Genomic DNA, 24497 nt, shown 5'->3' on the forward strand with positions numbered 1-24497 from the left:
AAAGCCAGAATTGGAAAATGAAAGAAAATAGGAAAACAGAAATTATTTTTCCTCAAAGTAGGAAAAAGCTTGAATTATGAGCTTAAATAAAATGTGTCTTCCTACCTATAATATTTAAACTCTCTAATTTCTCATCAATAGATTTATATAGTTATTTGTAGCATAAGTCAGTATAAGATTCTTATATATTAAATAACCAGACAAAATATATATGTATAATTTTCTTTCTAAAATCTTTTATTACTATTTATTTATCTGACAGAGAGGGGGAAAGAGAGAGGAGAAAGAATGGGCGTGCCAGGGCTACCAGCCACTGCAAACGCATTCCAGATGTGAGCACCCTCTTGTGCATCTGGCTAACGTGGGTCCTGGGGAGTTGAACCTGGGTCCTTTGGCTTTGCAAGCAAATGCCTTAACTGCTAAGCCATCCCTCCAGCTCCCCCCCCAAAAAAATATATATAATTTTCAAATGAAGAAACAGAATGCATCTTGTCTTCTTGGGATTGTAGTATCTTAAATGATGAGAAAGTAGGACTCGCTGCTTTCTTTTTATGTAAGCACCCTTGAACTCCTACGTACCACTTCTTATCAGCTATGAATATAGGCCTACAACACACCTTCTACATAAAAAAAAGTTAATTAGACTCATTGTGGGTATATGACAAGGCAGTCATTTGAGCGTGTAGGAAACATTTCTCTTTGCTCTGACCTAAGATGACCACATATTGTTTTTCTGTTTGCCTTATTTATTTTCAAATATTGGGACCAGACTATCCATTGTGTCCATTTAGTCTTGTAGAATTTGCAATTCAAGACCACACTTCTTTATTTTTTCCATTTTATTTTCAAGGAGAGAGAGAGAGAGAGAGAGAGAACATGAGAGAGGGAGAGAGGGAGAGAGAGAGAGACAGAATGGGCATGCCAGGGTCTCTGCCAACTGCAAATGAACTTGAGACTCATGTGTCACTTTGTGTGCCTGGCTTTATGTGGGTACTGGGGAATCAAACTCAGGTCATTAGGGTTTGCAGGCAAGTGTCTTACCACTGAGCCATCTCTCCAGCCCACACTTCATCTTTTGAAGATGAAGTTGACATTTGTTTTTCTGATGGGAGAAGGTGAAGTTACACTTCAGCTACATCATGCGTTTTAATGTTGATATGCCATTCACAACCAGGTTCCCTAGTAAACCTTGACTTTAAAGTAATATAAGAACAGGACTGAGAAATCATTTACACCTCATAGCTAATTTGGAACGCAGCATATTATGAATTATATCACTAAACTACATTTTTTCTTTTTGCCCTCAACAAGTGGGAGAAAAAGCTTCTAAAATGCAGACGTCTTCCTGTACCCTTATCCAACACGGGGAAATAGAGATAGAATTTTGCTCATGATTCTTCCATGCAGACTTGAGAGAAACACCATTGCCAGGGGATCTGAGCGCTTTCCTCGGGGATTCTGGTGAGGATTCAGAATCCAGCTTTCTAGGCAGAAACTATAAATCTGTCAAAGTTGACATACAGATTGTTATTATCCAGTATAGTCCTGCATGTTAATAATGACAGACAGTAAGTAGGGTTTCACTGGGATAAGCAAAGATCATTGTCACAAACAAGGCAGCAGTCGTCCTTGTTCATTCTAAGGACATCTTACTCCAAGGCGTCTAGCGGCCCTGTCACCACAGGTTCTCCAGGAGCGCTCAACTCCATCATGACAGCAGATATGACTAACAGTATGTAGGAAAGAGAACAGAGATCATGAAATTGTAGAAAATGGTGTTAATCCCATCATGTCTGAAACTTTGGCCATATTCCTTGTCTTTCTCATTTATAATACGAGGATACTATTGTAAAGATTAAATTAGGTAACATGTTAATGTGAAGTTTGATGAATGTTATCAGCCACTTTTTCTACTCCCATTTTCCTCCTGATGGTTTAGTTGGCAAGCAAGATTAATACCTGCAAAGCAAGTAAAACGTTTACTAGTGTTTTTTTTTTTAATTTTTTGGTTTATTTTTATTTATTTATTTGAGAGTGACAGACAGAGAGATAAAGAGGCAAAGAGATAGAGAGAGAGAGAGAGAGAGAGGGAGGGAGGGAGGAAGAGAATGGGCGCGCTAGGGCTTCCAGCCACTGAAAATGAACTCCGGACACATGTGGCCCCTTGTGCATCTGTCTAACGTAGTACTGGGGAATTGAGCCTCGAACTAGGGTCCTTAGGCTTCACAGGCAAGTGCTTAACTGCTAAGCCATCTCTCTAGCCCTTTACTACTGTTTAAAGAACAATCTTGGTTTTTTGCATTGCTGTTATGAAGAAAACACATTCATTAGTTGCAAGTTGTCTAAACTTGTCATTTGCTTATTTGACATTCATTGGGTGAATTTCTTAGACTTAAAACACATGAAAAAGTAAGGGAAACACAGAGGGACAATGCCTTTGACAGGATGATTGCCAGTCACATGAATAAACAGAAAAAACGACAATGGTTGTGATAAAGGTCCAATAACTATTTTTAGAGGTCCTGATGAAGGAAGAATAAGGGTCTGTATGTAAAGTCCTAAAGGACAGTAGATCTGACCTTATGACAAAAGCATGACGGTAAGCGGCCTGGGAGACGGGAGTGGGGAAGGGCACTTGTGCAAGTGTGAGGGGCTGAGGCAGCCAGAGTGTGATTCCCAGCACCCACATAGGAGGTGGACGTGGCCATGCACACCCGTCACCCAGTCCTGTGGAGGGCAGACAGGAGATTCCCAGCACCCACATAGGAGGTGGACGTGGCCATGCACACCCGTCACCCAGTCCTGTGGAGGGCAGACAGGAGACTCCCAGCACCCACATAGGAGGTGGACGTGGCCATGCACACCCGTCACCCAGTCCTGTGGAGGGCAGACAGGAGATTCCCAGCACCCACATAGGAGGTGGACGTGGCCATGCACACCCGTCACCCAGTCCTGTGGAGGGCAGACAGGAGATTCCCAGCACCCACATAGGAGGTGGACGTGGCCATGCACACCCGTCATCCAGTCCTGTGGAGGGCAGACAGGAGACTCCCAGCACCCACACGAGGTGGATGTGGCCCTGCGCACCCGTCATCCAGTCCTGTGGAGGGCAGACAGGAGACTCCCAGCACCCACACGAGGTGGACGTGGCCCTGCGCACCCGTCGTCCAGTCCTGTGGAAGGCAGACAGGAGAGCAGCTGGCCAGCCAGTCTGACCCGAAGAGCAGCGAAGGTGAGGGAGACAGCGCAGACGAACGACAGAGGAGGACACGCCTGTTCTTGTGCAGCCGCCGCAATCACGCGCACAGGACACGCGTACACTAAACCCAGGCACGCTCCACTCACACCACCCCACACGTACTACACACGTGTGCCAACGTGAAAACGTTTTCAGCGGTGGTGGCATTTGTAGTGACATGAGACGGTTACCCACTTTGTGTTCAATGATTTATTAGATACAGGACATGACAGGCTAGAAATGTTAGGTTAGTAGTTATCAAAATTTTGGTTCTACATTTCACAAAAAAACCACCCAAGTAAATGAACAAGCTGATATCTCTTTTTTGTTTAGGTTTTCTCACTTTTGAAACTGGGATACCTTCCCCAATTCTGGCTCACATTGGAATAATTCAAATCTTATCTTCTTTATATATGGAAAAATATTAAAATTATTATAATATAAATAAAATACCAGTTTTTCTTTATATAAATCCATTAAGGAATTTCCAACAATTTTTTATTCTATATTTTTCCATCAATTAACAACAATAAAAAATTTAAAATCCACTCTTTTATTGCACATTGACAACATATTTGACAATTTCCTAGTTAAATAAATCACTAAGTTAAAGACGTTTTTGGACATGCATTGCTCTTTGAGATACTAAAAGTCAGATTTTGTTGTTTCTTCGAGTGATCCATCCTGACTTTGGAATGTGTTACTATGGCTCTCTGTGGTGTCTATTGGAGGGTTAGTCTTATTACATTTAACTCTCTGTTGTTTGGAATAATTAAAAATGTTGCACTAAAGCTATTGAGTCTTTACAAAAAGAATAATCAGTATTTTTGGTAACAGAAGGGGACATAAGTAGAAATAATTGGAAATCAAAACTGAAATATACCCTGCTTGATTAGTTCCCAGAGAATATGTTTTATCTTTAATGCACAACATTTGCCTAAGAATAAGTAGTGCCTGACTCAAGGTTATGAGTAAAGATGCTATCTATCAGATAATAATATAATTTCGTATTTTTATCATTTTTAAATGGAAGAAAAAAAAAGGTCAATCTTTGCAGTCAAAACCAGTATAAAAGTGAGATTGTAAAATTAGAGTCCCAGGTTCAAAACCAAGAGCTACGAGATTAATAGTCCACTGCTGCTAAGTACTCGGCATATTAGCTCTTGACCAAAGCTTAGCTTGTTACCCGAAAGACATTCATAAATAAACCCATGATTTTCAGACTTCCTATGGAACACCAACAACCTACATAATGCGACATTGTAAAAACCTCAAAGCACACTTTAAAAATGTTTAAGCCGCTGCTCTTCACGCCGTTCATGATCGCTCAGCTGTGGCGAGGTGGGGCGGTTCCTAAACTGGAAAGAAGAAGTAGCAGAGGAAGCAGAGCACGACAAAGCCAATGACCCAGTTCACCGAGTACACGTAGATGACCACCATGTCCAGGTCGAGCCGCCACCCGCGGCCGTCGTCCTCGAAGTGCAGGTAGTCCATGCGGTGCGCGCCGTGGGGGAACTGCCGCCTTGTGACTGGAGCTGCCCGTCTGTGGAACCCTGGAAGATGCATGGACAAGTTGTTCTCAAGCTCACTGATCAGACACACGCTCAGGACAGAAGCTGCGTGGCGAGCAAGGTGCCCTAAACAAAGCACATCTCCACGGGGCCTACCGTGTGCCTCACAGCTACTCTCCTCGATGGACGGGAGCCGTAGGTTACTAAAGAAAAAAAATTCCAGTGCCGGGGTGGGGTACCTCCCAGCTGCTTGATCATGGAGGACCCCGAGAATGATACAGGCTATTGGCCAGGCCCTTGGTTGCCACCAGAACTGGATGTCAAGACTCTATTGCTGAGACATCCACATGCGTTAGCTGCAGACCATGGAGAAACCAAGCCGGCCGGAGCTGAGGTTTGTCTGCGCTGACAGCTTTCACAGCTCCAGAAAGTGTTTTACGGGTGGCTGCGGCAATAAAGGCATTGGTGAACTTACCCAGTGATGGACAGTGAATGCCACAATATTGACCAGGAGGCAAGATGCATCCAGTGTCCCTGGCCCGCTAGATATTTATCTTTATATCCACAGATTGGTTTTGCTCTCAGCATTGGCCAGAAAAGCTTTATTTACTTTTAAAAAATCTTTTTTTTTTTTTTTTTGGCAGTGGGTCAATGTAAAGAATTATAACTGGTCAGGTGCTGAAAAGAAGTGACTGAGTGCTCAGTCCTAGGGCTCAAGAAACATTGTAGACGATAAGAATGAAATAAAGTAAGAGCTGCCATTAGGGAGAAGCACTACAGAATTCTCATCTAGACAAGACTCATGACCTCACACCAGCTGTTATACGTGCACAAGACCTGCCTATGATGGGGCCAGTCAACATTCTGTACTGGATAGGAGAGAGGCTCGAGAGACCATTCCTCTCCCTGGCGGGCTGATGCCAGTTAGTGTGGGGTAGAGGGATGCCAATCATGTTCTTCTTTGGCACAACCCCGGCTAAGTGATGAGAAGAAAGAGTCGAGTGGGACTGGGGGAGGACGCTGGAGTGTGCAGTGCGTATTACATATACTTAAACAGCATACTCATGCATGAAAAAATAAGTTATGAGGAGGAAAGATGAGCCTCTTTATGGTATTCAGCAACCTTTGAGCTCTAGGACTTTGATATTTGGCTGCCTCCTTCAATTTGTGTTTCATTACACACATTTTGTGTTATGTGGATTTAAAACATGGGAAAGTAAAGCTGAAATTAGTGATGCCTTAGAATAAATTGTACAGCTATATTTCAAGTGAGGTTTTGGAATGTCTGTTTTTATGTGACTTCTTACGATGTTTGCTCCAACTAGTCATTGTTTTAACTATTTTAGGGCTTATAAAAATTTACGTAGGATGGATAATGTCAGCTTTTTTCCTCTTTTGTTGGCATGGCTAATATTCAAACTGATTTCTTTACAGGGGTCTGCTTCTTGTGTGCTGGAAGGTTGGCTCAAATAAGGTTATACTTCCCACTCCACACTGTCACTATGTCATGTAGAATTTTACGTATATGCTAATGCAGAGATTGGCTTATGACACTGTTTTATGCTGGCCTTTGCCTGGCTTATGCGCCTCGAAGTTAATGGCTTCATAAAACATGCTTGCTGTTAGGTGAGAGTCCTCCATGGTCCTCTGTGTGTCAGGACATCGTGAAAGCAGAGACATTAAACGCCTATGCTCTAGCAAGTGCCTGCAGAAGATAAAGTGTGCCCATTTGGAGCTCAGGGCAGGTTGGCACACGCTTTGGAACACAGTGCACTCAGTGTCTGCTAGAAAAGACTGGAGCTTCAAGAGCTCAGTGTTGTCCAGGGAAACTCATCCCATGACCTGCATAGATGCCATCTGAACCTATGTGAGATGCCTTTGGGAAAGGGACTCAGGTATTCACTCCTCCACTACAGTCCTCTGTCACACATGCAGGGATCTCATAGCCTGAGCTTCACAAGATTCATGACATGGACTATGACTACCTTGGTAAAATGTACATGGGGCAAAACTCTGACCTTAACAGTTTTCAGTATTGGTAATCTTGCCATATCTTTTTACTGTAGAAAAGAGTTTGTGTAAAATTAGAAGCCTTGGGGCTGCATTAGTGGTCGAGGCACTTGCCTGCAAAGCCAAAGGACCCTGGTTCAATTCCCCAGAACACATGTCCTGGTGGTGCATGCCTCTGGAGTTCGTTTGCAGTGCCTAGAAATGCTTGCGTGTAAGAACAGACCTCAGCAAACAGAATAATTAGCACATGACTGGAGACTGTCCAAAGTCGAGTTTCTGAAATATATTATCAGCAGGGATTAATATTATTCTGACCATATTTACATGACATTTTGAAGTTCTTATGAACAATATTCTTTACAGAATAAATCCGAGCTCTAAAATGAGGATTATAGGAGACATATCCTTGTACTTAGAGGTGATGGGACAGGCTGAGGTTAAAGCACAGTGCTTCACTGCTCCATGATCTTCAAATTACATAAGGATGTTGCTGTGTCAAACTGACTGATAGAAGTAGGTCTTAGCAGAGGTGGAGTGAGATATTTATGGTTCCACATAGGTATAGACATGCTGTGTTAATATAGCTGAAAAGCTTATGCAGCTAGACTTTAGATGCCATGTTCTTCTAGTCTTTAGGCCCCCAGAATCAAATGTTATTAACCCTGAAAACATTCACCTCTTAGATTGAAGAGATTTACCACTCTAAAACACCTGCTTAAACTACAGCATAAAGTTATCAAGTTGAGTTATAAGATTTTAAAGAATTGTTTCTGGGCTGGAGAGATAGCTTAATGGTTAAGGCATTTGCCTGAAAAGCCAAAGGACCTCAGTTCAATTTCCAAGGACCCACGAAAGCCAGATGCATAAGGGGGCACATGTGTCTGGAGTTCGTTTGCAGTGGCTGAAGGCCCTGGCACACCCATTCTTCCCCCTACCCTCCTTGTCTTTCTCTCTCTCAAATAAATAAATAATAAAATATTCTAAAGAACTGGTACTATAACCAGGTGAGAAGTATCATGTCTTTAAAAAAATTTTAAATAATAATCAAGATTGCCATTATAACCCGTTTTACTTGTACAATTCAGTCACTGGTTACATTCACAAGGATGTGCAACCATCATCACATACAATTCCACTTTCTCATCCCCTCAAAAGAAATGTGACTCTTTTAACTTCCTGTAACTCCCTGCTTCCCCTTTCCCCAGACCCTGGGAATCTCTAGTCAACTTTCTGTCTCTGTAAATTTACCTGTTTGAGACATCTTATATAAACGGGGTCACAGAATGTCTTTGTGTCTGGCTCATTTCCCCTAGGGTCACATTTTTCACATTTTCAAAGCTTATCAATACTGTAGTGTGTTCTGAGCTATACCCCATCTTATGACAGTTATGCCATTTTATCCATTTTAGGCAATACAACATTTTGTTCATCCACTGATGTGCTGATCAAAACTGAGGTGGTTTCTACTGAATACTGGCATATAAGTACCTATTTCAGTTTCCAAATCTTTTGGTTATATATGCAGTAGCAGAACTGTAGTCATATGGCAATGATATATTTAGCTTTCTGAGGAACATCAAAACTGTTTTAACAGTGAGTTGCATCACTTTAAGGTAGAAGGGTTTACATTTTTCTTTCCAAGACTTATTCTTTCATATTGTCCTCATCTTAGTCTGCCCTTATGGTCTTGTAGCTTGGCTTCCATTTCCTTAACAATAAACAATGTTGAGCACTTTTTAAATGTCCTGTTTAGCCATTTGCATAGCATTTGGAGAAACATCTCAGTGACTGATCCACCTCAAAACAGATCTCCTTCTCTTCTTGTTACTGAGTTGTAGGATTTCTTCACATTTAATGAAAATTAATCTCTTTCGGGTATGCCATCTACAAATATTTTCTCCCATGTTACCTTTATTATTTTCTAGATAAATGCGTTTTGTTGTATTTTTAATTTTGATGAAATCCATTTTAATTTTTTTTATTTTTGTTGCTTGTTCTTTGGTTTTTATACCTAAGAATCTCTTGGTCATTAAGATTTACACTTACGTTTTATTTGAAGAGTTTTATAGTTTTATGTATACATATATTTGATGTTAAATTCTCATTATATTTTTGATATGTATTTAATGGATACATAATAATTGTGATATTTCATGCACAAATACAGAACATATTTAATTTTTGTATATTGTATAAGAGATCAACTTCATTTTTTGCATACATAAATCAAGTAGATAGCATTATTTGTTGAAAAGATGACTCCCCATTGAATAAATTTAATTAGCATTCTATCAACAATCAATCATCCATAGGTAAATGGGATATTTCTGGATGTTCTGTTCTAATGGTCAATATACCTAGACCTGTAACCACAGTACACTGCTTTGGTTATTGTGGTTCTGCAGTAAGTTTTTAAATTATGAACACTGCATTTCGTTTTAAGATTTTATTTTTGTTGTTATTCAGGGCTCCCTGGTATATTTTAAGAATTTGAGAATTAGCCTTTACATTCTGCAAATTGAGCTGTTGAAATTGTTTTACATGTTGCATTGAATCTGTAAATAGCACTGGGTTGTTCTTATCTTACTAATATTATTCTTTAATCTATTAGCATATTATATCTTTCCATTTAACTGAATTTTCTTTAATTGCTTTCATCAAGCTGGCAGTTTTCAGACATTTAATTTGGTCTTTTGGATACCATGTAAATTGAACTGCTTTTTAAATTTCATTTAAAATGTATTTGTTTATTTATTTGTATTTATCTGAGAGACAGAGAGTGAGTATGGGCACTCTAGGAGCTCCTGCACTGTCCATGAGCTTCTGATTCATGGGCCACTTTGTGCCTCTGACTTCATGTGGGTACTAGGAAATTAAATCTCCAGCCCTGAACTGCATTTTAAAAAGGAATCTTTTGGATTGTTTACAAATGTACCATTGATATGTAGAAATATAACTTGCTTGTGAGACAGGGTCTTAGATTATAGCTCAGGTTGGTCCTCATTTCACAATCCTCCAGCTTCTAAGAGTGCGTGATACAACTGAATGTTGTGTCCTCGTAATCTGTAATGCTGTTGGATTTGGTTTTTTGGATCTAGTAGTGTTTTAATTCTTGGGGATTTTTTCTGTGAAATTTTGTTATGTCATTTATAAGTAGAGACAATCTTATTTTCCATGTTGACATTTTTGATTTCTTTTTCTAAGCCTCCTTCTGCTGTGGTTACAGATGATACTCTGTATGATTTCAGTGATCACAACCAGCAAGACTTAGCTGTGGCAGTGCATATAGCTTTTATAGCTTTAATATATACCCAAAATAGGTGTAAATTATTCACCTATTTTATTTTTTTCTTACTTTTGGGGTGTTATACTTTCCCCACTATTACATGACATGAAGGTATATTTACATTTCTGCCTGTAAATTCTGCATTTATATTATGTGTATCTAATTGGCCATAGTTGGGTTAACAATTTTTTTGTTTATTTCTATTTATTTGAGAGCAACAGAGAAAGAGGGGGAGACAGAGAGGGGGGGAGAGAGAGAGAGAGAGAGAGAGGGAGAGAGAAAGAGAGAGAGAGAGATTGAGAGAGAGAGAGAGAGAGAGAGAGAATGAGAATGAGTGCGCCAGGGCCCCCAGCCACTGTAAGCGAACTCCAGATGCATGTGCCCCCTTGTGCATCTGGCTAATGGTGGTCCTGGGGAATCAAGGCTTGAACCAGAGTCCTTAGGCTTCACAGCAAGTGCTTAACCACTAAGCCATCTCTCCAGCCCGACAATTTATTTTATTTCTGTTTCTAGAGAAATATGATAAACATCAGAAGTGCATTTTTCTATTTATAAGAGAAGGAAAAGGCAATTATAAAATCATTTACTTAGATTAGTTTTAACTGAGTAATTACGTTTTGTAATTTGGACAAAATCCTTAATTTTTCTCTATCTGTTTTACTTTAAAAGGACTAAATATATGATTAATGAAGCCTTATTTATTTTTAAAATTACTTTTATATTTTTGTAGTACTGAGAAGTGATCCCAGGACCTTCACATGCTAGGCAAGCACTCTAAAACTAAGCTATATTTCCAATTCCATTTTAATGTACTAATTTTATATTAAAAACTGAGCTCTTCCCTATGCAGTACAATGTAATATTCTCCTTCCCTAAATATATAAGTAGCCATGTTATTTTCTCCTGTTTACATGGAATACAGAATAAAGTAGATCTTATCAAATTTTATATTCATGATTATGTAATTATCAGTAACATTTTGGGAAACTTAACCAAAGGTCTTGGCTCAAATTTAACCTAATTTGTAACATATTACAAGAGTTTCTGGTCAGTAAATACCTCAAAAGCATCATGCATGTTGTGGAGCAGTGTTCTGGGTCCTGACGCAGATCAGTAAGTCTCCATCTCACAGATCAAGAGAACAAACCCCCTGCATGGAGTCTTGCAGACTTTCCATGGGCCATGTATGAACAAGTGATGAAACAGGCCATTTCTGTTGATAGCTATGACAGAACTGAAAACTTCATTTATTTTTAAAGCTATAACACAATGGTAGCACAACATTGTAAACAAAAATATTTTCCATATTACTTTTTGGGAAGTTTAATTCTTAAATATTACTTTATTTACTCTTGTGGATGTACAAAAAACATCTAATTTATTTTGGAAACACCGTAAGGGTCCAACCATTTGGCAATATTTAAAAAAAAAACTAAATGAAGAATTAAGCAGAACATGACCCATAGTGTTAAAATCACAATTAAAGCTTATTATTGGAAAACCATATCTTGTCAGAGGATGGCTCAAACAAGACATCATCAATGATATCAATTTCAGACAAATGTATTTATATGATTTTAAATCTATAAATATAAATTTTAGGATGGTAAATAATTTACCCTATGATTTACCACTTAATAATTAGTTTTATAACCTACACAGTTGATTAGAGATGAATAGGAATAGTTTCTAATTTTTTAAATTTAGGTAGTGATGATCTATTACTAGTTATGAATTTTACATATCATACTAACAGGAAATATGCAGAAAAGTCAGATTTTACTAATTTAATAACAATTCACTTTAGGAAGAAACATTTTTATGTTTTGAGAGGTTATTTCTCCTTTGAGGCTTTTCAAAAAGCACTATTGCTTCAGCTCTCTGTCATCTTCTCAAACTTTGGTAGAGTTCCTAATAAAGCCAGTGCCCATGTGAGAGACATCTTTTCAATAGCTTGAAAGCCTCATATACAACCACCAGTCCTGTGTGTACTTTCCTTTAAAAGTGAATTTGCTTACCTAATTCTGTTATGTGTGGTTCCTATACCACATCAAGAACAAAGAATAAAATAACTTAAAAAAATGACAATTTCAGAAGGAAGCCAAAATTTCAAGGAATTAAAATTAATTCCCTTTGGGATATCTCAAAGACTATCCCATAGTCTTTCTTTGCTTCAGAGTAGTAAAAAGAGGTCTCTATGACATATATTAATGCATTCTTTCTTACTTTGTTAGGATAAAACACATTTAAAGGAATGACTGAAGAAAGTTAATGGTATACAAATGGAATATTTTCAGATTATATTTTGTAAAATGTGTAATTTATATGTGAAACCTTGTGTTATGCTGTATTCATTTTGGTGCTGTAGAAACACGGAACATGTATTTTAACCAATAACAGCACACATCATAGGGGCATCTTGTGATGGTTCATATTTGCCAGGACTGAGAACCACCCATGAGGATTATCTTGATTAGGTTAACGAGGTGAGGAAAGCCACCTCAATGGCGGGCAGCACCACGGCATGCCTGGTGCCCTGGACTGTGTGAACAGGAGGGAGCTAACTGGGCCCCAGCACTCAGCTCTCTGCTTCTTCCCTGGAGGGAATGTGAGCAGCTCCCTCCAGTGCCTGCCCCACCATGCCCTCCCTGTTCTGATGGACTGTGACTGTAACTGGAAGCCAAAACAAATCCGTCCCCTCTTAATCTGATTTTTGTCAGGTATTTTGTCTCAGCAACAAGATTAAAAAAAAAGGTGAAATTAATGTCTTTAATACAATATTGAAATCCTTTAAGAAATTTGTGGTCTCTCCAATCCCATGGTATTTTCCTCATAATGGTATGGTTTTCAGCATATTCACTAAACTCTAATTCATGAACTTACTTGTAGATGTTTTAAATTTGTACTGCAGTGTCAATTAAATTTCTATTTTCTATCCAAAACAAACAGATGATTGCCATACACTATTAATTATCACTATACTATGTCAATGTTAATTTCATTTTTGTGTAAGATTAACCACTGTTCACTGAATTCATTTATGACATTGTCTTCCCTCTGATAAGCTTCATTTATCATAATAATTTGAATATATTACTGCCTGGAAACCTGGGAATAAAGAAAAAGAGTTTTCAAAGTGTGGTTCTATTCCAAATCTACAACTCTGTTCTGCCTGATTGTATAGATGAACCTTGGTGCATGCCTGCTCACTGGGATCTCTCAGAGAGCTTTAAGTAACAGTGATGTTTGGGATCTACCTCCAGAGATTCTGAATTAGTTGGTCTGGGACATGGCTAAGACACTGGGATTCATCTTAGGTCTAAGTATGAGAGAACAGCAACAGACTCGGAGTGGTTTCACTTCAACAAAACAAAACACCACAACCGTTAGCTCTTCTGTTCCCTTAAATAAAAAAAATGAAACCTCTGAAAATAAATATGTGTGTTTTGAATGTTCAAAGATAGCTGAGGACTTTGGAATATTCAAGATGAGGCTAAATGTTCTTTTTCATATGAGTGATCAAATTACTTTGTGGCTGTTCTGTTTTAGGAATGTAATTCTTGATTTGTAGTTGTGTTGAGAAGCTCAATTTCTTAAAATCCTTTAAAATTTATTTAATTAATTAATTTATTCATTTATGATAGAGAAAGAAGCAGACAGAGAGGCAATGGGCATGCCAGGTCCTCTAGCCACTGCAAACAAACTCCAGACAAGCACCAACTTGTGCATCTAATTTTATATAGGTCCTGGGGATTCAACCTGGGTCCTTAGGCTTTGGAGGCAAGTGCCTTAACTGCTGAGCCATATTTCCAGCCCCTTTCTGAAGTTCTTGCTTAAGATTATGAATCCCGATGATGATCTGTCTCTTGCAGGACTTCTCTATGCCTTTATCTATATCCTTAAGCTAAATGCCCACTCTGATTGAAAAGAGTCTGAATAGTTTTAATTTCACTTTCCCCAAGGTAATTGTGATTTCCTACAAGTTTTTATGTCATTTTGAAAAAATTCATTGTACAAATAAAATACTCAGACAGAAAAAAGTGAACATTATTTTATAACTTCAGAATTTTCTTGATTTGAAAAAGCTTTATATGACTTTTCTATATTCAAAATAATGGATTTATAAACAAATGCCTGCTTGTTGCAATAATATGAGTGGTATTAGGCTATTATCCAATCTTTCATTTTTTTGAAGGAAGAGCAAAGTGTTTATAATGTATTTATTTTTGCATATGTCATGATAGACCTTATGAGTATCTCTGGTTGGAAGTTATATCAATTATTTTCTTGTTGCCTGGAAAAAATACCTACATTTACTTATTTAATTTATTTTAGCACCAAGAATATCCTGAAGTTACAAGGGAATTTTAACTGTGTTTTTTTATTTCCGACAGGGTATGATTATATTTGTACAGTTAAAATATTTTTCAAATTACAATTAAATGTGGCTGGAGAGATAGCTTAGTGGGTAAGGCATTTGCCTGTGAAACCAAAGGACCCAGGTTTGATTCCCCAGGACCCATGTAAGCCAGATGTACAAAATGTCAAATGTGTATGGAGTTCACGTACAGTGGCTGGAAACCCTGGAGCCTATATTCCTCCCTCCTCTGCCTCTTTCTCTCTTACAAATAAATAAAACAAAATTAAAATAAAAAATTATATCATAAAAACATGCTTCTAAGAAAATAATTTCCTCAGGGAAAGTAAAGTGTAAGAATAGCTTAAGGGAGAAAGGGTTATTTTTGACTTATAGTTTAAAAAGTTTTGTCTGTTTGCATGCACATCTCCACGTACGGGCATGGTAGGGTCTCTTGCCACTGCACAGAAAAGCCCATCTGGCTTTCCATGGGGTAGCTAAGGAAATGAACCCAGATCGGCAGGTTTTGCAAAGAAGTGCCTTTAGCTGCTGAGCCATCTCCCTAGCCCCCTTGCTTATGGTTCTGAGAAGTCCCATGTGCTGGGGAGAGCACGGCAGGAGCCGCAAGCTGGCATCACACCAGCACAGAGACAACAGGGAAGTGAGTGCTGAATTCTCAGGTGGTTTCCAACTATCTATCTCGCTATCTGTCATCTGTCTGTCTGTCTGTCTGTCTGTCTATCTATCTATCTATCTTCCATCTATCTGTCTAGCCTGTCTATCTATAGCTATCAATCTATCATATCTTATCTATCACCTATCTATAGCTATCTAGTCTATCATCTATCTATCTATCTATCTATCTATCTATCTATCTATCTATCTATCTATCTATCATCTGTCTATGTATCTATCATCTATCAATCAATTTATGATCTATTTATAGCTATCTATCTATGTATCTGTCTGTCTATCTATCTATCTATCAATCATCTGTCTGTCTATGTATCTATCATCTATCAATCAATTTATGATCTATTTATAGCTATCTATCTATGTATCTGTCTATCTATCTATCTATCTATCTATAGCTATCTAGTCTACCATCTATCTATATCCATCTATGTATCTGTCAACTATCAATCCATCATCTATCATCTATCAATAGCTATCTATCATCTATATATCTATCCTATCTCATCTATGTATCATCTATCTATCTATACATTTATTTTGTGAGAGTGTGTTTGTACACATGTCCATGGAGGTCAGAGGACAACTTGGAGGTGCCTGGGCTCCATCTTCTCTGAGTCAGGGTGTTTCGCTGCTCCCAACAGCCTGTCATACTGATAGAGAACATCACCTTAGCCAGCCCTTGAGCTCCAGCTTCTCCTAGGTCCACCTTCCACTGTCATAGGTGTGTTAGGACCACAGGTACATGTGCCACTTTATGTGTAGGAATTGAATCTGGGGTGGCAGATGTTGTGAGCAAGTGTCTTTAAACAGTGAGCCATCTCCCCAGATACGGTTTCTTTCCCTTTTGTATAGCCCATGAGCCCAGCATGGGATGGTGCTACCCACACTTAAAGTGGGTTTTCCCAACTCAATATCATCTAGAATATTCTTAAGTGACATGTCAAGAGATTTGTTTTCCTGTTGGTTCTAAATTCTTTAAAGAGAACTTCTAGTTTTCAAATTATTTACGAATTGAACATTGACACAAATTTTACTATTAAATAGCTTAGAAGAAATCATGGACTACATCTCTTCCATCTTTCGATGATAAACACTTGGAGTTTACCATGGTGCTTTGTGATAATAGTATGCATGGAGACAGGGACATCACCCCCTACCACCTGATGGAGGACACATATCTTTCCCAGTCAGGAAGCTGACCTCAGGCTCTAAGAGCTAAGATGGAAGTACAAGTACTACTGATGGAAAATGGCCATATACACTGCACAACTTCAGACAGACCCTTCACACAGGCAGTCAGAGGTGCTTCCTGGTAGGGGCAGTGTGACATGCCTCATGTGAAGTTCCCACTGCGTTCCTGACTTAGAAGGGAAGTACATCAGCTCAGAGAGATGATCCTCTGTGATGAGGCAGATAGAAGCCCCGTATAACTCCAAACGATGCCTTGCAAGCAACATTACCTACATTACCTAGGTTTATGGTAAACTGGTTGAAGAATGGAGAGGCCTCTTGCTTCCTCCCTAGACTATAACTTGGAATCTGCATCCACAGTAAGAGGTAGAACAACTTACACTGAGCTTTCTGTCCACTTATGAAGTCAATCAGGTTTCATGGATCAAGCTATGAACTGAGGATGGCAGACTTGTGTCGCTGAATCCATAAGAGGCAGAAGAGAAAAAGGATAGAGGGTGGGCTTAAAGAAGGCTCATTTTAAGTTGAGAGAGGATGACTGGATTTCAAGTATGAAACTGGAAGAGGTTCATTTTGCCTATTTATTTTATGCATGACACATGGAGAGAATATAAATGAATGGGAATGGGCAGGGCCTCCAGCCACTACAAACGAACTTCAGATATATGCACGACCGTGAGCATCTGGCTTACGTGGGTCCTGGGGAGTCCAACTTGAGTCTTTAGGTTTTGCAGGCAGGCGCCTTAACTACTAAGCCATCTCTCCGGCCCTCATTTTGCCCTTTGGAGCCACCTATTTAGCCTCTTCCAATGCAGAGTTCTTGTCAGAAAACTGGCCCTATGTTTGGAACCCTATTTCACTCTAACAAGTCAGTCCACATGGCTATCAAGACCTCTGATGATTTCTGTTCCCTTTAAAGACTTCACAACCCATGTGCAGGACTGAGCCTCAGAAAATTCCTAGACTCATAAAATATGCCCAACAAAGCAGCCAACAATATTCATGTTTCTAGGAGACTCTCAGTATATAGGAATTTTAATTCATGTAGTCTTTCTTTTTTTAAAAAAAATATTTATTTACTTACTTACAAGGAGAGGGGGAGAGAATTGTGTGAATGGGCACACAAGGACCTTCCTCCATTACAAATCAACTCCACATGCATACGCCACCTTGTGCGTCTGGCTTATCTAGGTCCTGGGGAATCCTGGCACATATTGGGTCCTTAGGCTTTGAAGGTAAGTGCCTTAGCCTCTAAGCCATCTCTCCAACCCACAGTCTCTCTTGACTTCACAGTTCTTGTTTATAAATGTGGCATTTTGAAATTTATCATTAACTTCAAGATACTGAGAATGATGACTTGACATCTATCCTACATCCTATTCAAAAGATGTAGCTAGCCGGGCGTGGTGGCGCACGCCTTTAATCCCAGCACTCGGGAGGCAGAGGTAGGAGGATCGCCGAGAGTTCGAGGCCACCCTGAGACTACATAGTGAATTCCAGGTCAGCCTGAGCCAGAGTGAAACCCTAACTCGAAAAACCAAAAAAAAAAAAAAAAAAAAAAAAAGATGTAGCTGTGTCTGGAGCAAGAAACTTACCTGTTGTCACTATTCCTTGGGTTTGTATAATTGCTCCATTTTGGCTCAGAATCTGTCCCCATATTACTTTGGAATATGACCGCATCGGCCAATAACATCCCTGCTACTGATGGAAAAAGACTGTTACTGTACAGGACAGTCTTACATACTCTTCTGATACTTCTCAAGTATGTAACAAGTCCACAGCACTTTACATTACACCTTCTAATTGCTTGTGATAAAAGGTCAAGACAAACCCGGGAGCAGACTTCAGTGACTACACACACTCAGCCCTAGCCTTAGAGCTTGTCTACGTTTATGTGCCAGGACTGAGTAAGAACCATTTCAGATTGCAGAACAGGACAAAGTGACATCAGATTCTCCCAGAAAAGGTTAGGTTTTCTGTCATCTCACTTCCACTCAAGGCCTACCTTTCCAATGACCATGGCCTTCCAGGATGAATCACAAGAACTGAATACATTTTCTACTGCTGCAGCAAAGCCAAACTGTAGAATGTCTGAATCTTTATGAAGTTCTTAAAATTAAATAACACCATTTGTTAGCTCTCAATAATCCAGTTAGAGTTTGGATGTGCTGAGCTCCTTTGCTTCATTTTAGTCTTTCTCAGCCAAAGGGTCAATAATCTGTTTCCAGTATCAGACATCTTATACATTTGATAATTTTTACTTGTTATCTATTCTTTAGGTAGTTAGGGAAAGCATTAGTACTAGGACACAGTCTCAAGACTGTGAGTTCAGATCCAAGGCTAGGACTGCCCCTAGCCACCAGGACAGTTTGTTTTCTGTATTATTTTCAAAGTACTGTGATAGGTGGGTGAATTTCTAATGCATGCACCCAGACATGCTCTGAATGCACATGTACACATGTATTTGAATTTATGTTAGATATGTAATCTTTTATGATTAAGGCATAGTCTTCAAATATACAACTTCATATGGAGTTAGGCAAATTGTGTAAATGTGAATCAATGAATAGAATGGACTTTGTAAATATGTATGCCTCTGTGTGTGTGGGGGGGAGGAGCAGGAAGAGGAAGAAAGGAAATAGGATGGTTGAGAGAATAATGGATTGCTGGCAAGTTTTAAAATAATAGGAAGTAGTGATATTTCAATAAAATATTTAATTTTTATTATAACCCATGTATTTAATAAGCTTAGTATAGAAGTAAAAGGCATTTCAGGTTTGAGTCCATGGCCTATCTGAACTACTTAATCTTAGAGACAGACTATACATTCAGCAGCTGTGGGAGAATCATACTGAATACTGTGAACCAAATAAATGTGGGCTAGCATTTTACATCTCATGTTAAGTCCTTACTGCATGAACCATTCTGTCAACTGATGTTCCCTTTCTTCAGGTATCTCTAACTTCCAGGCTCTGTACGAGGTTGTCAGCTTACTTTACCATCAGTATCCAACTGACATAATTTCTAGCCTGTTCTTTATCTCTGAAACGGACAACCAGCATCTTGGACTCCTTGAGGAACATTTGAAAGAGCATGGATGTTTGTTGGTGGATTAAAGACTTGGGGCCATTCTATGTTTGAAGAATAGTCATCAGAGGAAGATTACACTAACGTGGACTTGAACTAAGAAAAGGAAACTTCACCTAAACATTGTGACAAGTCTGTAGACTGACCACAATGGACACACCTACCTTTAAGGTGGTGAGCTCCTGTAACTGCATGTGATAAGAGGCCTAGAAGGCCATCTCCATGCATGGTTCTTGAAGCTGTTTATGAAGAGACATCCTCTTTCACTCACCAGAGTTTGACATTTTAGTGGAATTTCATCTACTTGCCTTTAAAGTGGTTTATGATAATGTTAGGATTTGCTATAGGGCTGGCTTCTGAATCAAGTTTCAACTTATAAGTAAATCTAGTGGAAGCAGGATCTGATTTTGTCAAAATGAAAAGAAACACACACTTTGGAATTCATGGGCTTTTCCACAAAATTACCCTGAAAATAAAATTGTTGCAGCTTCAGAGAAGTGAAGGTGAGCGCATTCTTCAGCTCAAAGGCAACACTTCTCTGACAGACATACAACGTTCTGAGAAGGCCGTGTCTAGACTATATTCAAACTCCTGCTGGGTGAGCAGGTGCTGGTTTGTTTTCCATCAGAGACAGGCATTCTTTTCCATGTGGACATTCCTATATTCTTATATTCTATTCCACGTGGACATGTTTGTACTGAACATGTTTAACTTTGTAAACCAATCTAACACCTTCAGGGAAAAAAAAAAACCCTAATGACCAAATAAAACCATTCCCCAGGCTTTGCTGAGAAATGGATGGATTTGTCATACTTATATCTCCACCTGCATTTCAGCCTCAAGTTTTTGTTACAATCAGCAAAATTCGGGCATGGCATTTTAAACCCCAACTTTCCCCCCAATTTCTTTCACCTTAGCATAATAAAGGGAAAATATCTATGCAGAGCATCTCTCTCTCTGTGTGTGTGTGTATATATATATATATATATATATATATATATATATATATATATATTACAGCAAAGAAGATTTTGGAAAAGTCTCTCAGGTAGCTAGGGACTAGCGTAGCACACCTGGAAACCATGTCAACTGGGTGCTGGTAACTGGGGCTGTGGTGCATGAAGAGGGCGGACACCGCAGGGAAAGAGCTAAGAGTGACATGGGTGTCATTCCAATGACAACAGGAGGTGCAAACCGCCTGCTCACATTTACCTCAGGTATTTCCACTCCTTCCCTGAAAATACTATCAATTTTATGTATAAGCACTTGAGGTCTATGTTTGTAAGAAGGAAATAATTGAAAACAGGCCTGCTCACTCCTCAGGGTATCAAAGACTTTACTCCATAAGGTAAAAAGGAATGGGTCTATTATAGATAACTGATAGTTTGTTTTATGGCTGAGTTAAGAAAAGTTTATATGAGCTTCCCTGATTATAAAATCTATTACTATGTTTGATTAAAAAACCTACTATTATTGAGCCATTGTAATGTCTATTCTTATGAGATGTCTCTTCCCACATTATAATTTTGAAAAACTGATCTAAAGGGTAAATTTTTTTAGGGAACCTACCACCATAGTCTCAATGGTACAGCATGGTAAAACCATGGAATCACACCTGAAGTTTCTGACATGAGTCTAATTTTGGAGCCACATCAGAGACTTGCCATGGGAAATGTCACTTTAATAAAAGGGATATTCCAAAGATCAGCCAGATCCCCCTTGATATCCTCAGCCTGATATCCATCAGGCAGATCAGGTGACTGTGCACAGGAAAGGTACTCTTCTTATTTCTACAGAATGTTTGAAAAAAAAAAAAACATAGGAAAATACATTCCTGGATTCAGAGAGGGTAGGGGATTCTTGTGTGATCTGAGGTTAAGTATCAATGATGTAATTTATGTCTTCATAAACCCAAAAAAACTCACCAAAATGGAAAAAAAAAAGTTGAAGTATTTCCTCTGACCCTCTCATTTCTCCAATGTAACAAAGTTGTATATAGAACTCTACAAGGTCATTTTACAGTTTATTTTAATGAGCTAAGGGCCCAAAATAGCTAATATACTCAAAAAGCAAATCAAATGAGGAATGGGATATTAAGCATTACTATAAAGTTTTGGCATTTGAGACATAAGAACAGACATAAGCATTGGCATAGGAATAGACAAAACAGATCAATGGAAACAAATAAAAACTGAAGAAACTGACCTATACATATAGAGATTTACATATAACAGGTTAACCTTGTATATAAGTGGAGAAATAATAAATAATTTTTAATAAGTGATGGTAGGAAAAAAACTCAAATGAATTCAATCCCTACCTGTAACAGCAAAAAAACCCCAATAAATTTAGAATAACATAAGTTGCAAAGATATCTGCACTATTTGAAAAGTGCAAGGGAAAATGTCTTTATGACTGTTGTAGTCAGCTCCTTGTTGCTGGGACAAACATCCAAGAAGAAGCAGGTTATGGGAAGAATGAGTTTATTTCAGGCTTACAGAGAACAGGGCAAACACCATTAATAGCAGAAGCTGGCTCCCCCCCCTTTTTTTTTTTTACTTTTTAAAAACATATTTTATTTTTACTTATTTATTTATTTGAGAGAAAGAGAAAGAGAGAGAAAGAGAGAGAGAGAGAGAGAGAGAGAGAGAGAGAGAGAGAGAGAGAGGGAGAGAGAGATTGAGAGAGAGAAAATGAATGAGAATGGGCATGCCAGGGCCTCCAGATGCTGCAAACAAAGTCCAGGTGCATGTGCTACCTTGTGCATATGCCTTATGTGGTTCTTGGGGAATTAGACTTGGGTCCTTTGGCCTTGTAGGCAAGTGTTTTAACCACTAAGCAATCACTCCAGCCCCCTGTTTTCCCCTTTCATAGATCTAAGCAGAGAGACACCACCAGCAGCCAGCACCACAACATGCAAACAGCAGAGTTCAAACTGCTCTGCACACCCCTCTGGGCTATAATTCAGATATGTCCCCAAACATACTTCAGGGTTGGAAGATCAATCTCTAGGGACATGACCCCTCTAGCAAGAAATCTGTCTGCTAGGGGCTGAAGTTTCAAACTCAATTTTAATAGAACACCTGAATCTATGGGGCCATACATTTAAACTATCACACTGAAACTACCACAATGACCCCAAGAATATAGAAGAATTAAAAGATATTATACATGAGAAAAAATAAGGAAGGAAGGAATATAATTCACTTAGAAATTATAAAGTAAACACACACACACATGTTGGGAGATGACAGCTGCAATTCATATAATTAACTGAAAAAGTAGCGACCAGAAAATATTTTAAGACTTTCAAAAATTAACAAAAACAGTCAACAGAAAGTGGGATATAGGCTGTAAACAAGTATGTTACAGAAGAAACAACAGCCAATCACATGGACATAAAGCTACATGAACTTCCATTAATAATCACAGCTGTGGAAATTAAAACTCCAATGAGTTGCCACTATATAACTATCAGACCAGCAAAATCAAGACTGAAAATGCCAAATGATAGGCAAGGCTGGTCACACAGCAGGACAAGCCACTTAGGAAGGAAGTTCTGTTTACATCATCAAGACAGATGTGATTCTGTGACCCAGCAAGCTTCTCCTGACAACGCTCCAGGGGCTTCCATTCAGGAGACATGCAGATGCTTATAGCAGCAGTGTTTCTAACAACATGAAACTGGCCAATCCATAATCATAAGTGGTAAATGCTAAAACTGCATAGTAGCCCATGCTCTGACAAACTGTGGGTTTATAAAAGGTAAAATAATATTTCAGTCCACATTGTATGGTCACACAGTAATACACACTTAAGTTGGAAGAGTCGTGAGAGACTGCCTTCATTTTACTTTGATAATTCTTTTTATTTTTATTTTTATTTTTTTATTTTTATTTTTTTATTTATTTGAGAGCGACAGACACAGAGAGAAAGGCAGATAGAGGGAGAGAGAGAGAATGGGCGCGCCAGGGCTTCCAGCCTCTGCAAACGAACTCCAGACGCGTGCGCCCCCTTGTGCATCTGGCTAACGTGGGACCTGGGGAACCGAGCCTCGAACCGGGGTCCTTAGGCTTCACAGGCAAGCGCTTAACCGCTAAGCCATCTCTCCAGCCCGACTTTGATAATTCTTTATATTAGTTATAATTTGTAATGTGCTTTCCTATTAGCTATTTGATCATTATAACACCTTTATCAATAGCATGGCAAATAATATTATTCCCATTCTATAGATTTTAAAACAAATAAAAATAAAAGGGTTCCATGACTATCCTGAAGTCATATAGCTACTTAGTCCTAAACTCAGAAACTGGTATCCTCAGACCACTGGGCATCTCTGTGGCATTCTCCACACACAAAGCTATGAACTTTCCACTTGTCCTAAACGTATGGTGCAACTGAAAGATATGAAAACTAGATAAATTTGCTTTATGGCAGTAAGTAGTAATCTTTCATGTGTGTATGGATGTATGTGTCCATGGCATGCATGTGGTTGGTGTGTAAGACATAATGTTAATGTATGTATGGATGTATGTGTGCCATGGCGTGCATGTGGTTGGTGTGTAAGACATGCTGTTCATGTGTGTATGGACGCATGTGTCCGTGGCGTGCATGTGGTTGGTGTGTAAGACACGCTGTTCATGTGTGTATGGACGCATGTGTCTGTGGCGTGCACGTGGTTGGTGTGTAAGACACGCTGTTCATGTGTGTATGGACGTATGTGTCCGTGGCGTGCACGTGGTTGGTGTGTAAGACACGCTGTTCATGTGTGTATGGACGTATGTGTCCATGGCGTGCACGTGGTTGGTGTGTAAGACACGCTGTTCATGTGTGTATGGACGTATGTGTCCGTGGCGTGCACATGGTTTGTGTGTAAGACATGCTGTTCATGTGTGTATGCACCTATGTGTCCGTGGCGTGCACGTGGTTGGTGTGTAAGACATGCTGTGTATGGACGTATGTGTCTATGGCGTGCACGTGGTTGGTGTGTAAGACACAGTGTTCATGTGTGTATGGACGTATGTGTCTGTGGCGTGCACGTGGTTGGTGTGTAAGACACGCTGTTCATGTGTGTATGGACGTATGTGTCTGTGGCGTGCATGTGGTTGGTGTGTAAGACGC

General features: G+C 39.2%; 1 protein-coding gene across 4 annotated transcripts in view; it reads right to left on the reverse strand.

Moving 5' to 3' along the window:
- Positions 1-3433: 3433 nt before the first annotated feature.
- Positions 3434-24497, reverse strand: part of Rnf180 (ring finger protein 180) — a 164639-nt gene continuing 143575 nt past the window's right edge. For all 4 annotated transcript variants that reach the window (XM_045139084.1, XM_045139083.1, XM_045139082.1 and 1 more), the window contains one exon: positions 3434-4791. In XM_045139084.1, coding sequence (XP_044995019.1) covers positions 4592-4791 — 200 coding nt within the window. In that variant the 3' untranslated portion in view covers positions 3434-4591. The remainder of the gene's footprint in view (positions 4792-24497) is intronic.

Source organism: Jaculus jaculus, chromosome 20 (genome assembly GCF_020740685.1).
Source record: "Jaculus jaculus isolate mJacJac1 chromosome 20, mJacJac1.mat.Y.cur, whole genome shotgun sequence".
NCBI lineage: Eukaryota > Metazoa > Chordata > Mammalia > Rodentia > Dipodidae > Jaculus > Jaculus jaculus.